Here is a 15953-nt window from a genome sequence, read left to right on the forward strand (position 1 = left end):
AAAGTAAATGAATTCCAATATATCAGTAAAAATAAGAATTAGTGACGAACAATTTATGTCACTAAATAGGAAAATATTGAATAAATGTGTAAGAAACGAATAAAGAAAGGTAATGGCAACACTAATTTGATATTAAGAGGTGGTGGAAATTCATTCAGATATCAAAACTCTTTGTGGGCCAAATTTATAATCTGACATATAAACATGCAACCAGCTATAACTTTTGAGTAATAACAACCTTCTTTACAAAACTTTTATACTCTAAAATTCATCCCTCTCTGATAAAATAAGACTCAAATATACATATGTGATCAGAAATCGCTCTACAAAATGGGGGGAAAATCATCTTTGGCAACCTACTACTCATCTGGTGCATCACTTTCCGTTTCAGTTTCAGTTTCAGTTTCAGCTTCAGCTTCAGTTTCCTCATGCCGAATGATTCGACATTTAGGGACCATTTTTTCCAGCATACATGTTCCTTTGAAGGTAATCAATTGCCAACAGGTTTTTTTGTAGCTGACAAGCTGCAATGTAAAACAGTTGCTTAGAAGATGAAAACAAAAAGGGCAATCGTTTTGTATTTGAAGAAAAGATGCAGATATACCAGATCTGGTGGTATCTCTTTGAATCCAAATTTCTCGGTCCATATTGACATTGCTTCAACAGCAGAAGGAAGTATAAATCTTCTAACATTCAAAAATGCGAGCAACTTCTCTATGCAGGAGAGGAGCAACTGAAAGTAACCCTATAAACAACATTCAAAGCATACAATTCTCAACTTTTGTACATTTCAAGAACAATAGCAGAAGAAATATCACTCATAAGATGTATTTCACGATTTCTAATAAGCAAGAACAATGATTTCCTCCCATAAAAGCATCATCAGAATTCACAATCATCTGGCCAACGTGAAAATGTTAAATGCATTATGCTGCCAATCAATGTTTCCGCCATGGCAAAATATGAATTAGGATTAGAGTGGATGTTAAGGGACATCAACTTTAGATCTAAAATGTATCTTAGTATTTAAAGCAACAAAAACTGAGAGAAGATCATCTGATAGAAAATAAATGGGGTCATTTTCCTGAACAGTTACACAGCTTTACCTGGCCCTGGCTACCAATACGTGTTGCCACAAGAGGAAGCTCTGCCATATCCTGACCAAAAATACGGAGGATCCCTGCTGATACTACTATTGAACTGCATGATAACCAAATAGCCTCGTAAGTTATGGAAAATGTGCTTTAAAATGAGAAGTTTCAAATGAAACAAATTGCAACACAGTTCTTACTTTACTGTCAATATAGCACAGTACATCCCCGCAAAGTCTTGGCCCCTAATATTCCTTCTGCAAGGAGAAGAACAAATATCATAGATAACAATGCAATGGCAAGATAAATGAAAAATCCAGTTAACTCAGCATAATAACAAAGAAATTTACCCATAGACCATAGATGGAATGAAATCACGTCCAGTTGCCGAATCAACAATAGGATCAAAGCAATCCTGAAAAGTCATGATGATGATGATTCTAACTTTTCCACTCATTTTTCATTGGAAAAATAAAAGATACAATCTAAAAGTAGTTTTAGAACCCTTAAAGTAAACAGAGAAAATCCAAAACGAACTATTCACTAAACATCGCAGAATAAGAAAATCACAAACATCTATTGGAGCATACAAGAAAAGAATATGATGAAATAACATCAAGAGAACATTAAATCAACTCGGACTACAAAAGGAAATGGCAGGTAAAATTCCACGAAAGAAAGCTACCATGAAAAATAGACATGACAAGTCTGTTTCGCATGATTAGCAAATTGTTTGAAGCACCGATTTTCATTTCTTAAAATTAAGCTTAATTAGGCAACATCAAAATCACAAAACCAAAGTTCAAAAAACGGATGCACGAGCATAAAACTGAACCCTACTCAACAACAAACCCATCCCATCTAGATAAGTGACTAAACCGTCTTAAGCAGCATCACACAGTCAACGTGGTTATCATATCCTAAGTCTACTCACTGTAAGTTTGGACAAAATAAATTCAGGGCTAATGCTTACATGGAAGATTGAAACAGCTTCTGCTAATAACACTCTGGTTTCACGAGAAGTAATTTTGCCACTGATAAGTCTCCATCTCACATCTAGATCACCAACAAAATCCATACGTTTTTCCTTTAACTTCATCCTTACTGCACCCAGGCACGATTCTGACAGTCTCTCTTCTCCTGAGTTCAGTGAATTTTGCAGTGCAGAATATATCCTCTTGCAATCCGCACAGCAGAACCATTTTCCTTTAGGCAGCTCCTGTTGTAAGTTGCATTAAATTTTAACTTGAGAATCCATAAGTAAATAATTTTAAAAAGGAAAAGAAAGAGAAAAAAGGGAATTAAACAAAATAAAGGAGCAGGAATCCTGGACAAAAAATGGAGATCTTCCATGAAATAATCCTAAAAATGCAAATGGACTAACCTTTAAATCTGCTATCTTGCGTTTCTTCAAGCAGCCAACATGATATTCCTTCTCACACTGGATATGAAAGGTAGGAAAGGATTTTAATCATAGAAATTGGTCGAATAAGGGATTTATAAAAAATGTAGAGGAAATACCTGGTCACAGAGGATAACCGTGCGTGGACCAAATCCAGACTTGCTAAAATCATAACACCTGTATACAAAAAATATGCACTTCATCATACTACAAAAACTAAGACATTAGGCTTTAAACAACTTCACAAAGTAGAACTACCTGCATAAAGCACATGCTATAACTTCTGCCTCTTCTGGGTTCTTGACAGTACGCATGCAACGCTTACTTATTTGATCTATGGGGTCAATACCAGAAATCCTCCCAGCAGAAATGGCATTAGCACTGTGCTCCACAAACTTCTCCCTCTGAAACTTGTTTTCACAATACTTACAGTACCATTTACCACGGGGAACAGCCGACAATGATGCACACTCTGCATAGATAATTGAAAACACACATTAATGCCACTTAGATGGAATTTTGAAATCTTAACAACAAAGCAACCAGAATTTCTAAGAGGTGAAAGAAAGAAAAAAGAAACAAAACAATGACTATGTGCTGCTCACCTAAATGGAGACACAGCTTATTTGTCATTATAGGCAAATATATAGGATAAGTAAACAACTATAGGTGCCTTAATTTTTTCTTTCTTTTATTTTTATAGATGAACAGACAGTTGTGTACCCAAGCCTTGATGGGAAGAATTACCATGTGCTTTGTGTGGGGAGGGAACAGCTACCCGAACACCGCCGTCATTAAAAAAAAATAGTAACAGATACTTGTGATAATAGATTTTATTTATCTCCTTTGCTAAGTAGTGGGAGGAGGAGGGGGGTTGTGCCCCATTTGTCTAACTCGGTGCTCTAATGCCAAACCACAAATTTGTGAGCAGATGTCATGAACTGACCCAACACACCTTCCCAACACCAGAACTAGAGATGATAATGTCGTTTCTTTATCTCTTTTGCCTATCTTACTCGCGCCTTTCCAGTTCCTCTCCACATCCTCCTGGGGGGGTGGGGGGGGGGGGGGGGGGGGATAGTGGGGGGAGGAAGGGGGTTGTGTCCCAGCGTTAACTTGGTGCTCTAATGCCAGACTACAAATTTGTGAGCAATTGTCATAAACTGGCCCTACACACCTCCTCCATCCCCACCCCCCTCCAAACCATTTAAAAAAAGAGAGAAGAAAAGCTAAGTAACGCATGGGGTAATGACATAGAATTTGATGGTCTTAATCATCATACAGGAAAAAAAACATGCACAAAAGAAAGTGTTGGGTGGATATATTAAGGAAGGCCCTGCAACTCTAACCTTTATGGAAGGCCCTTGGACATCCATCACAAAGCACCAGTATTCCACCATCTGCGCATATGATGCACAGATCATCACTGTCTTTGACAGAAGACTTACGACCTCTCAATAGGGACATAGCAAATTCATGTAGAGACACTCCATTTGAAGTGTAAATGTATCCATAGCTGCAGAGACATGAGACAATGTTAAACATCTAAATGGGAATGTGTCAGAAGAACTAGGTAAGCTAACAGCTAAAGAGGATAAAGATCCCTCGAAAGCCAGCTAAACAGAAGAATGACACTGACGGTTTTTTGCGCGACGCCCAACCTGCATGAGCTTCAAATTGTGATGGACTAACCTAACCATGACAGGAAAGCAATCATTATGTCTTACGTTACGGTTACGAAACCCTACACAAAGAACCAAGGTTTTCATTTTTTGGAAGAATTATGCAAGCTACAAGAATTGTACCTCAGAGTTGCAGCAAGAACAAACTATACCAGATCCCTGCTTATAACCGACAAGCAATTTCTGCCAATAATAAATGAGCAAATAACAAATATGTCACAACAAACCATATTTAGCATCTAGTACTTATAATATGTCTCAACTACTAAGCAAAAGGGTAGAAAAGGGAATGCTTGGCACCTTTCCACGAGAATAATAAGCAACTTCAGTCCCATCGGGCAGTCCACCTTCCTCAAAAACCAACCAATGCATTTTCTGATCCCTAAATGCAATGACATTGACTATAAGAAATGTGCTGACAGATGAAATTCAGAATAAGCAAATGTCAGAGGAATGGTACCAACTTCTTTGTAATTTTCCATTGGGTCCTAGAGTGTACTGAAACATTAAGAGAACCAATTGTTGAGGAATTTGAAGCTGCAATGGATTTTGACAATCTGAATTAAAGAATACAGGCACCATACAAGTGAGAGGTAATATTTCATATAAAAGAAAATTAGTGGCAATTGACTAGCCAAATATTCACCAACTTTTTTGAGATCTTGCTCTGCATTTTATCTCTGAAAGAGTTGCACATCGGGGAAGCTTCATTTGAGTGTGGAGAAAGAACTGGATTGGATAACCTTGATGGTTCCAAATAAACGTGTGTAAGAGAAAGATTGCAAAGTTTAGCATTTTTACCCAGAAAATTTGATGTTGCAGACAAAGCAAAAGTGAAAATATCAAACAGAGAAATATTGAGTATCATAACATACTTGTTTGGTGTCTTCAACTGATCCTTCCTTCCTGAGATTGTATGTGCTGAAGATATTCTAAGGGACTTTTTCCTTGAACATATTTCCACAGGCCTTAAAGCAATAATAGAACATCATTATTACATGTTTCCTAAACCATTTAGTCATGTTGAAAAAGTTCATTGCGTGCAAAATCAAGCAGAATTAGTCAATCGGAAAAGATACCAACTTTTTCTTTTTTCTTCCTCTACGCCTTTTTAGAGAAGTATCTGACGCAGTTGAAGCTTCAGAGGAATTTATGTTCAGGTCAGGCTCAGATATCCTAATTTTGCAAAAACAAGACCGGCAATGTCATAACAACAAAAGCAGAGACTACTGAGACCTTCTGAGTATGGAAACACATCTATACAAACAAAAAAGAAATATAAATTGCCGCATGACCATTCCTTAAAGGAAATCAACTAATGCTTACATGGAAAAACCATAAGTTCAACTCTCGAAAAGATATCAATAATAAGGAAACGTGAATTGTGACAAAGAGTCCTTTGGTTGATGCAATTAAAAGTATTAAATCCATGACACTTGTCCAAGAGAATGATAAATAGTTTTAAGTTCATGACAAGCACCAGTTTGATTCCATTTATCAGAAGCATTATTGCATTAAATCCTAAAAGCCAACTGAGAGCAGTCATGCCAAATAGGTTTTATAGACCATGCTCTTCCTATTCAATTTAGCCTTTTGCTTGGACACGGGTTTGAAGTTTATGGATTCCTACGACATCTTTAAGTTAATATACAATTATAATTAAGTTCACTGTTAGGGAAGGCAATGGGGCAGGGGTTGAGCTTAACCCACCCCGCATAAGTTTTTTTTTGTCTTTTTATTTGCTTAACTATTTAAATATTTGTAAATTGACCATATACTAATCCGTACTTACACACACAGACAAAAGAACTTCACTCTTCTCTTAAGCCAAGGTTAACAAGATCTGTCACTGTCTTCATCTACTGTTAATTGCTAAAAACAAATTAAGCCACACATGCTTATGCACACATGTAGACGTTAAGATTGACTAAATTAGACATTTACCATTTAGTTAACCTCTTTAAGTTAATGTTACTACTGATAAACAATCACATCCCATATTTAAATATTTACAGAAAACAAAGCATGCAAGCTGGAAGGATTAAATCACTAATTTAGTTGACTAAAGACTTGTTCATATATCAACCCGCCCCGCCCTGCACCCACATAGCCTTAAACCCGCCCTGCCCGCATAGCTTAAAACTCGTCCCGCACCCGCCCCATTGCCATCCCTATTCACCGTCAAATATTCATAGATATTTATTTAATTTCTTGATACATATACAGGGTCTGGGCCAAAGCTATTTAGTTTAAGGCCACAAGATTCGAAAGTTCCTTTACATTCTTAACACTTCATGCCCAGTCAAACTAAGAGACTTAAGACACATAAAATAAATCTGATGGAGTATTAAGAAGATTAGAGTCCAGCGAAGCACCCAAAAGTATAAATATAATCATACATACCCAACTTCAACTTTTATTGACTGAGATGGAGTGGCTTCTGATCTTAAAGAGATTATGCAAGAATCACAAATTTGGTCAATTTTTCCAACTGAAGTTGCAGCAAAAGACCCTGGCCACCATGAAAAATCAAGAAATAGATCATCTATTGTACTTGAGCGAAAATGTGTCACCATATTCAAGTTCACATAAGAAAACTCACCATTGCAATTCTGACATATGATATTTTCCTTCACAGGAATCGGGCCAATGAAGCTTCGAATTGTTGCTTCCAAGTTCTTCAAAGAACCTTTCCTACATTCTTTGACCACATCAAGGAGACTCTTTCCATTTTCCAGGCAGATATATTGTGATGCACGTCTATAAGTTTTACATGCATGGATCTCAAATTTGCCAGGAGGAACAACCTAAAAGAACCAGATTTGGTATAAAACTTAAAAGTCATACAGCGAGTTAATGGAATGTCAAGTACCAAACAACTAACAGCGTCAACAAAGAGTAAAAACGAGAAACATAAATAACATATACTCACCCTGGCACCCTTGCACAGATCACAAGAACATAGAATTCCAATATCTTTGACTGTTCCTCTCAGTGGAATTCCCTAAATTAAGACAACTTTAGCCTTCAGAATAAAACAAAAATACTCAATTTCATGACCATATTTAGATTTTGGTCTAAACTACATGAGGAACAATTGATCAGAAAAGCTAGATAAGTTTTTGACAAGAGAAACGGCACAGCAAGCTAAATGATGTAGCTAAATGCAATAATAAATCCAGGAAACATGCCCATAGTCGATGCTTCTTTACTGTTTTCAACTCGTTTGACTCCCAGTCATGTTCAAGCTATAACTCTATAAACAGAGCATGCTCAACATACATAGTTTTCTACATTCATATCGCATATTATAAACTGGCTCAATAGTTCTCCCATAACTACCCAGCAAGAAAAGAGGCCGACCACTTGCTTTCTACACACACATAGAGTGTTTTCCGGCCTATTTATTTTCTAGCTGTCATAGGCGGATCCAGAATTTAAATTTATGGGTTCCTACCATAACTTAAATTAATATACAATATAAACTGGGTTCACAATTAAATATTTAATAAATTTCTTAATATATATACATGGTCTGAATAAAAGCTACTCGGTCAGTGAACTCGCAAGTTGTAATGTGGATCCGCCATTACTAACAGTAGTGTATGGGCTCGCTTACACGCATGCACTCGACTAATTCCATGGGGTACCTGCTACCTCCCACCAGTCCAGGGACCAGGTAACTCTACCTAGGCTTGGACAAAAATAGGATAAAAAACTGAAGTGTTATTTCCTCGGCTGTGAATTAGCGGGTTTCCAGCCCTTTCTTCCACCAATAATGAATATGTATCTACTATTGAACCTCTGTCAAAATGATATGTAACCAGTCTATTCTATCCGAACCCAAATCATTCCAAACAGAAGTATAGCATAGTTAATTACGTATAATATGTAAAATGATATTTTCATGCAAGGTTAATGTGTAAGAAAAAAAAATCATTACCCTCTTGCCACCATTATAGAAAACCGGATAGCCCTCGAGCAAACCAGTCTCAAAAAGCTCCCTAACGGTAGTAGGCCTTCCTATAATCGAAATCTTCTTCGATATTTCCATCTCTGATTCTTCTGCAGGAGATGCACCATTACATGTGATCAATTTCCCGTCCAACACTTCCAAATTCTCATTCGACATATCAAGAGGTTCCACATTCAGCTTCAAAACCGACCTTGTAAGCCTCCTCCCAGCAACAGTAGCACAGCTCACTGTCAACGTTGACTCCTCTTTGACTTCAACCTCCACCATTTCCTTCACACTCTCCACATTGCCGGAAATACCCTCTGTACCATCCTTAATCACATATTTACCACCTGAATTATTAAACTTCGAATCAGTCGATTCACCGCCATCAACATTAGCCGCTCTCTTCAACCTCTTGTTCCTCCTATACACAACAACTCCATTCCTATCACGATCCTTAACCGAAGCAACTTCGTTGTACCTAACGCCATGAACCGAACCGTTCGATTCCTGTTCAATGCAACACGGATCACCAGTACCGGTACCAATTCCGGCTCCGGCTTTGACAACCGGAGACTCGGCCATCGGCGCCGTCATCGGAAAAAGGTGAGCTATGGATCTGAGAAAAAGGGAGAATTTGAGTGAAACTGAAACCCTTCAGAGAAATTTGTGAGAAGAAGACGGAGCATTGCGTGGGGTGTTATTAGGGGGGTGGGGTAAGAAAGGCAGAGAGCGTGAAAAATGTGAAAATTCATATTTAAGAATCTGAAAAAATATATATATGGGTAAAAAAAGGGCAAAAAAATAATAATAAGCTGAAGAAAATATTTTATCCTGTTATTTAATTATTATTATTATTATAATTATTATTGGCAGGTTCCTACGCTTACTCACCCGTCCGCCTGAAAACATCATTTTCCGTGTTCCCGTCTAACTTGCATGTGTTAAGCATGTCGCCAGCGTTCATTCTGAGCCAGAATCGAACTCTCCGTGAGATTCATAGTTGCGTTACTTATAACTTCCTTGTTCGTAGACAAAGCGGATTTTGAATTGTCTTTCATTTTAAGGCATAAGTTGTATTTATACGCTTCATATTCGCTCGGAGTTCGCTCCCAGAAATATAGTCATCCCTGCCATCTCACGTCAATCCCATGAGCCTCTTATTATTTTTAGTATGACTTCATTATTTTATTATATGTGTTATCTGAATTGAAAGTTTTTCAAAAAGAGTCTTCATAAAATAAGCAGGAGTGAAGCTATTAAGAGTGGAAAATTAGATTATTTATATATAGTTAGAATTATTTTTTATGTACGTCTTATAAATGTTGAACCCTAATCAATTTATTTGTGTGTTTAGTTCTTCATATTTTGAAGTCTTTTAATGAAAAAATTGAGTTCAATATTATTAAATAGAGATAAAGTAATGTCACACTAAATTGGCTATGTTATTTTAATTGTTGTTAATACTAATTATATTTTAATTTAATAAATTAATAATTATTTTTAAAATGATACTTTTAAGGGAAAAGGGTTCAAAATATATTCGGTCTTTCTAAACTTTGGACATGACTTATTACTCCTGCACTATTTAATAATAGTGTATTTTAAAGATATATAGGCATCCATGTGGACATCATAAATATCGTATAATTATAAATAGTAACTTGTCCAGCTAGACACTTATATAGCTTTAAAATACACTACTCCCTCTGTCCAATAATACTTGTCATTATACTAAAAATAGATGTCTACCAATACTTGTACACTTTATGAAATCCATGAATAATTTTACACTTAGTTCCTAATTTACTCTTATCATTAATTATAGTCATTTCCCTATTACATTTTTCATGATATTGTATTTATTATATTCAAATGGTGATATAGTAAAATTATCCTTCTATTTATAGTTTCTTAAAGGATGTATCAAGTCAGTACTGGACAACTATTATTGGACAGAGGGAGTATTAAATAGAGCAATTTTCACATATATGAAACAAAAAAATCATATTTGTATGCTATAGCAAAGTGTGCATAATTGTGCTCCATAGCAAACATTTATATGCATAATTCGCTATACATATACAATTGAAAGTTATGTCTATTTCGCTATACATATATACAAAAAGAAGCAATTATATAATTTGTTGGCTCCTCTTTAGATTTGTATAATTTCGTTGGCAGGCCATTTGTATAAATTGTTGTTAGCCTCTCGTTTGTATAAATCGTTGACAAAAATATTTATATATAAAAAATCGCTCTTTCTTTCGCTTTATACAAACATAAATTATACATTATATTTGTATAATCTGTGTTTGTATAAAATGAGAAAGAGAGAAAGCAATAGAGAACTGGGCAGGAGAATATTTGTATTGTATAATTATAAATGTATAAGACGAATATATATGTATTTGCATGTGTATATACTTTTTTCTTTCGCTTTATACAAACATAAATTATACATTGTACAAACATAAATTTTACATTATATTGTATAATTTGTGTTTGTATAAAACGAGAAAGAGAGAAAGGCAAAAGAGAACTGGGCAGGGAAATATTTTTATTGTATAATTATAAGTGTATAGGACAAATATATATGTATTTTGCATGTGTATATACAATTTTCTCTCGCTTTATACAAACAGAAACGCAATTTATACAATTCTGTTGTATAAAGCGAGAGAGGCGAGCATAGAGGGAGCGAGCGAGAAAGGGAGGGTGGCGAGCGAGAATTTGGAGGGAGAGAGACGACTGACAAATGTTTGCTACGGGGCGCAATTAAATCAAACAGTAGCTACTCCATTTATTTTAGATTATAAGTTTATCATTCTATACAATTATCCCTATTAAATATTGTAGGGATAATATGTCCTACCCAAAGTTTGAGATGTTACAGAAATTTTGATCAAAACTCGAATATATCTTTTTTCTCTACTTTTAATAATGTTGACAACTAATATACTCGAGTACATAATGAGTGAAATTATTTAAAGTGTTAAACGCCCACAATGTAGTACTGTGTACTGACTGACCAATTGGAGAAATATTCTATTTTAAGGAAAATTTTGTAAAAGCACTTTCATCATTTGTGTACTTGAGAAAAATGAAAAATTTGGTCTTAATTAAATTGACTAAAAAAATTTATATTTGTGTATGACATTAAAAAAAAATATTATAATATGGTGTGATATTATTTATTTTAAATCAAAGTTTAAATGAATTTCTTCGAAATATCTTATATTAATGTGGATTTTATTCACCCACGCAATATATCTTTTTCTCCAATTAAATTTCATATGATTCATCAATCATCATCACCTTAAGAGCTTATAAAATTTGACTCTTTACCTCACAATATATTTGAAGTTTTGTTAACATATTATTTTAAATGTGTGTAGATATAGTCTTTAAAAAAAATATCATTAGAAAATGCTAGATTTTCGTCTAATATTTGTTATAACTTATAAATTTTAGATCGTAATTTAATATATCCTAATGAGATTTTCAATTTATGCAAAAATAATCTTATACACTCTTTTTCCCTTTTCTGTACAATTTTTTGGGCTTACTTTTATGTAGAAGAGAACTTGTCAGCCTATTTGATATTTCTCAAAATAGGTGTTTGGCCATAAATTTTAAATATTTTTTTACTTTATTTGAAACTTATGAAGTTGGTGTTAAAGAAGTAGTCATATTAAGTTTTTCTTTTTTATAGAATATTTGAAATAATATTCATGCTTGAATAATTTTAAACACAATTTAAAAAGTGAAAATTGAGCTAAAAAATAGACAAATCTGAAATACAACTTCAAGTTCATTTTTTTTATAAAAAAAAATGTCAAATATTGATTTACAAATAAAGTGAAAAATTATTTCACTTTTACTCAACTTTTTGGCATTTCTTATGGTTCATTTTATTGTTATTTGGTTAATAAGAAAGACAATTAATTTTTAAAGTAATGATTAATGAAGTAGGTATTTAGTTTAATGAAGTAATTAACATCAAATCAAATGTTCAAAGGCATGAAGTAATAATTATTACTTTATTGCCTAGATAATGACCACATTGTATTATCTTATACATTATTTATTCTTGAAAAAATTGATTGTGCAAAGATGTTTTTTGGCACTAGCTTGAATGACATCCAATGTTACTCTTACAATGTATTTCAAAGATACTTTATCATCCAATGAAAAATAATGGAAGAAAATTATTTTTAAGTCTAAGTAGACATCATCTTTTTTTCCTATCATGTATATTATATTGCCACTTGTACCCTTGTGATTAAGGGAATAAACTTATAAGATTCTTGCTCTTAATATAGTGATTAGTGAATTTGGAATTATTTCTTACATCATAAGAGAAGAAAAACTAGGTACTCTAACATGCTTAATTAGTAAGATATGTGAAACCATTTTGATGACTTAGTACTCTTATATGTTGTGTATTAAAAAGGACTATATATTCTAATAAAATAGGTCATTCCATCATTAATGATTATGACGGGATGATAAGTATTCCTTAATCATTAATTAGAAGACTGAATTTGAGCGTTGGAAATGAAGTTGCATTTGGTAGAAAACATGTTTTTAACTTCAAAGTGGACTTTCTTACGTGAATTTAGACTAATCAAACCTCAAATGGATGAGATTTCTGAGCGTGAATTCATACTAATCAAGTCTCAAGTGGATACCGAACACCAAATGAAAAATCAGACAACCACCAAATCACAAATGCAGTACAAACTTCATACATTAACCTAGGAAAACATAATGCTTTAATTTAAACAAACCAAATCATAAACAACACACAATCAAACCATTATACAACACTAAACCATTATTCTGGCCATATTAGGCCTAATACATAATATTAAGTAGATTACAAACACATACAACATTTAGTAAAAGAACTCAATAAAAACAAAGTAAAGAACAAGATTAATTAGCATATAGAATATGCCTTGCCTGTGAGATAATTGTCTTCTTTTTACTACTATAATTAAATTCCTAGAGCCCATCAAGAGACTCAAATGCCAAAGGATTAGAAGTTGCCCTTAATTAACCACCACACTATGAAGAACATGTCCATTACCTTACTCCATGGGACTAATCAAGATTAATCTTCATGAATGCATGATAATAATTCCCACCAAGCACCATCACCAAAACCATCTTTTGCGGCTACCCTTTTATTATCTTTATGATCTGACGATCCCAGTCTTTTATGTTTAGTTCTTCCTCTTCCTCCATCAAACGAAAATTTACAATAAGTCAAGAAAATTACACCTAGAGGATTTGATTAACTTAATAAGGATGGGATATTGATGATGTTCATGAAGGCAAATTGAAGGTAACTTAAGTAGGGATAATGTGATCTTAAAGTAGGAAAAAAGAGTAAAAATAGGAGGGGTGGGTTGGCAAGTTTAGAATCTTATAAGGGATATGCCATGGGTACCTCTTTACAATATCACAAAAATGTTGGCATATATTTCTTTTAATGGCCTAATATTCCTTTCCCACCCTTGAATATTTTATATTGTCTTTGCTTTACTTTTTTGTACCTAGTAATATTTTATTATATTTATATATATAAACCATGTACATTTTTTTTTGCTGGTTAATTTATTACGACTATATTATAAGAGGTTGAAATCATCATTCACATGATTGAATTTAGAAAATCCTCGATCATTGATCAGAAATTTTGAGTTTGAAACTTGAAAATGGAGAAAGCATTTGTCTGCCCAATAAATTTCACATACCTTCTGGTTAAATATTTTTTTTCCTAGAAACTCTCACTAAGAATTATAATCGGAGCGGATACATTTACATTAATTTTATGAATTATCGAACTAGTAGTTTTAACTCATACGGTGTATATGTGTTGACCAATTATTCACTAAGTACAAAAATAATAAGATTAGAATTTAGTAAACAAAATGGACTAGGTAGAACTTGAATCTATCAAGTTCAAATTCAAATAAAATAAACTGGCGTAAATAAAATGTTACAAAACGAATAAGTAGTAGCTAGCGTTAAGGGGGTTCAATTAAACCCCTTTTATCGAAAAATTACATCGTACAAATATAGTTAAAATGATCTTTTTAATTATATGTGAGTTGTTGAATCATCTTGACGTAGTGATAAAGGCGGTTCAAAATTGCTTTCATTTATATGTTCAAATTACAATCGTGACATTTATAATTTTCTGATTCCGCCCCTAGCTATTAGGGCTGCGTATCAGTCGGTTCGGCTCGGTTTTGAAGTTTATCGGTTTGGCTTATTGGTTATCGGTTTGTAGAGATGCTAAACCGTTATAGAATCATTAAGAGATATTGGTTTATCGGTTATTGGTTTATCGGTTTTTGATCGTTATCTATTCGATTTTCGGTTTAACCGTTAAGATTTGACACAAAAAAAACATTGAAAATCAGTTAGAAACAAGGTGACAAACCAAATAAACCATGCACATGAGTTCACAAGTTACATCTTGCTCAAAAGCAAATACTTTTACATTGTAGAATAACCAAGTGTTTGAGACAACCAAAAATAAAAGTAGGAAACCAAACTCTAAGTCAAGGACTTTATATACAAAATAATATAAATATAATTATTTAATTTACTATCGGGTTATCGGTTAATCCTGTTAAGAAAAAACTTCAAACCATTAAGAACCGATAACCCGATAATAAAAAAAATCAAAACCGTTATCAAAACTACCAAACCAATACTAATAAACCAATATCTTTTTTTCGATTTAAATTATCGATTTCGATTCGATTTTGAACAACTATACTAGCTATACATATATACGTGTGTTTTTCTAAATGTTAAATACAACTTCTTCTTTTTTCTAAAAAAAAAAAAAGCTTTTTGAGGTGACACAAGCAGCAGTGCAGTACTATCAGTTAGTACAATTTTTATTTTATTTTTTATGAGACTTGAAAACTTGTACTCCTAATAAACTTTAATTTGATTGCGTAATGTTCTTTTATAGTATAGAGTCTTGACCTTTGAAGATTCATGTGGTACATCTGGCCAATGGTTAATAGGTCAATGTTTTTCCTCTTTATAAAATCAAATTGTCTTTATTATATAATTTAAATTCTTAATATTTATACATATGAGAAAATCTTAGTCGTATGCATGCATATATGATATATCATATATCCATATTTATTAGTAGTTTAATTTTGATGGCGTGAAGAAAAGTAAACATACCTAGATCTAACATATCCAGATAGTAACAGAGCCAAAAATTTTATTAAAAGGTTTAAAAATATGAAAAAATAAATACACTAATAAATTAATCAGAAATCTCAATATATATATATAATTTTAACCTTATATATATAATATATTTTCTATTAAAGAAAGTTCAAATGAATACCTTCTTGATCCCCATGGGGACCCATGTGCAACTATTTGATGAGTTAGTATAACTCTTATATGTGTATTAAAATAGTGTTCTATAGTCCAATATAAATAGGTGATTGCATCACAAAAGAAACACTTCGAGAAAACATGGAATTAGCTTTAGAATTTGTCGATAATTCATAGTTATTTTGTCACTAAAAAGCTCCTAGCTAGTTCATTGAATTTTCTTATAATATGTCGCTAATCCATAGTTGAATCGAATAAGCATTAGATTTTAGTCTGTTGTTTTGCTATGAAATTTTGTCCGCGCTAATTTCTTATTTTCTAATAGTGATTATGGTGCGACGGTGAATTCCATATTTATCATTGCTTAGAGAGGTTTTAAATTTGAGATTCTGGACGGCAATGAAACCATCTTCGGTACGATATAGGGAAAGCCT

General features: G+C 33.4%; 1 protein-coding gene across 2 annotated transcripts; it reads right to left on the bottom strand.

Moving 5' to 3' along the window:
- Window positions 1–260: 260 nt before the first annotated feature.
- LOC125826155 (uncharacterized) lies at window positions 261–8871 on the bottom strand. Of its 2 annotated transcripts, XM_049505470.1 has the most exons (21): window positions 8119–8871; window positions 7108–7179; window positions 6778–6982; window positions 6579–6687; window positions 5259–5351; window positions 5051–5143; window positions 4826–4918; window positions 4640–4732; window positions 4476–4557; window positions 4299–4358; window positions 4133–4185; window positions 3843–4009; window positions 2752–2965; window positions 2613–2670; window positions 2476–2532; window positions 2065–2310; window positions 1442–1506; window positions 1292–1348; window positions 1107–1200; window positions 605–745; window positions 261–524 (listed from the first exon to the last, which is right to left on the bottom strand). In XM_049505470.1, exons 1-21 carry the CDS (start codon window positions 8728–8730, stop codon window positions 360–362), a joined length of 2829 nt encoding a protein of 942 aa, XP_049361427.1. In that variant the 5' UTR covers window positions 8731–8871; the 3' UTR covers window positions 261–359. The 2 variants fall into 2 exon arrangements, with proteins under 2 accessions (XP_049361427.1, XP_049361435.1); XM_049505478.1 differs by lacking the exon at window positions 5259–5351.
- Window positions 8872–15953: the final 7082 nt, after the last annotated feature.

Source organism: Solanum verrucosum, unplaced genomic scaffold (assembly GCF_900185275.1).
Source record: "Solanum verrucosum unplaced genomic scaffold, falcon-dt-bn FXZP01000125.1, whole genome shotgun sequence".
Lineage (NCBI taxonomy): Eukaryota > Viridiplantae > Streptophyta > Magnoliopsida > Solanales > Solanaceae > Solanum > Solanum verrucosum.